This window comes from Solanum stenotomum, unplaced genomic scaffold, assembly GCF_019186545.1.
Source record: "Solanum stenotomum isolate F172 unplaced genomic scaffold, ASM1918654v1 scaffold24736, whole genome shotgun sequence".
Classification (NCBI taxonomy): Eukaryota; Viridiplantae; Streptophyta; class Magnoliopsida; order Solanales; family Solanaceae; genus Solanum; species Solanum stenotomum.
Genome location: NW_026028189.1, coordinates 1 through 895, shown reverse-complemented (window position 1 = coordinate 895; position 895 = coordinate 1). Strand labels below are relative to the sequence as shown.

Sequence of the window (895 nt, the reverse complement as noted above, 5' to 3'; positions counted from 1 at the left end):
TCACCCACTCCAATCCTTTCTTTGTGTACGTCTCCTCGTTGTAATTGCTTGTGAAAAATCTATCTGCCTCTAGCCTCCTGTAAATTCGAAATCAACTTATAAGTTACCTAATTGTGTAAAAATTATAATAGTAATGCATAAAATTTTCTTGTTTATTTACAACAAACCTTATTGCCATGAGAAGGAATATGTTAAATGCAGTTTCTGAAATGGCAAATCCTTTAATCTTTTTCTCCGCCATGAGTCCTACTAGTAAATCCAACTCTTCTATATCATCATCATATACTTCACGAAGTGTTTTGATTGCTTCTTCATCATCCGTCAAATCTTCCCATTTCGAAATAGGAATTTGTAGCATTCCTCTTCGAAAGTCATTGTACCTAGCAACACTTCTTTCTCTATCTCTATAAACTGCCATCAAAATATAATTAATTTATTGATTATTGGAAAAGAACTAATTATTCAACAAATAATTATTAATAATAAAGCCAGATTTTATTGATGATATTCTGATTGTACGTAATAGAAAATAAACTTACTTTCAAGGGCTGCAAGGTCAATATGATGTGGCCTATCAGTTCCATCAACATCTTGGGCAATAAGATCTCTCATCCACACTGGATAATTCCAAAGTTCAAGAGCTCCACTAGCTTGGTGGCCCATTGAAACCATTTGCTTAGTAAACCCAATTCTTGATAAATTCTCTTTTCCTTTACTCCCAACTACTTCTTCCATCGGAATTCTACAATATAATTTCAATATTGCAATTTGATTATGTTAATTTTATGTATATATAATATTGAAATTATAGTGGATAAAGTTAATTTAGTATTATAATAAGTAAAGTTTGTTACGATGAGATTTTTATTTTTTTTTGTCACTATACTAATAATAT

The 895-nt window shown here is 30.5% G+C and overlaps 1 protein-coding gene across 1 annotated transcript; it reads right to left on the bottom strand.

The window, feature by feature from the left end:
• Positions 1 to 4: 4 nt before the first annotated feature.
• On the bottom strand, positions 5 to 736 carry LOC125851343 (alpha-dioxygenase PIOX-like; the record flags this gene model as incomplete). The annotated part of the gene is made up of 3 exons (XM_049531124.1): positions 540 to 736; positions 168 to 411; positions 5 to 77 (listed from the first exon to the last, which is right to left on the bottom strand). Coding segments are annotated over exons 1-3 (513 nt in total), but the record flags the coding sequence as incomplete, so codon positions are not given.
• Positions 737 to 895: the final 159 nt, after the last annotated feature.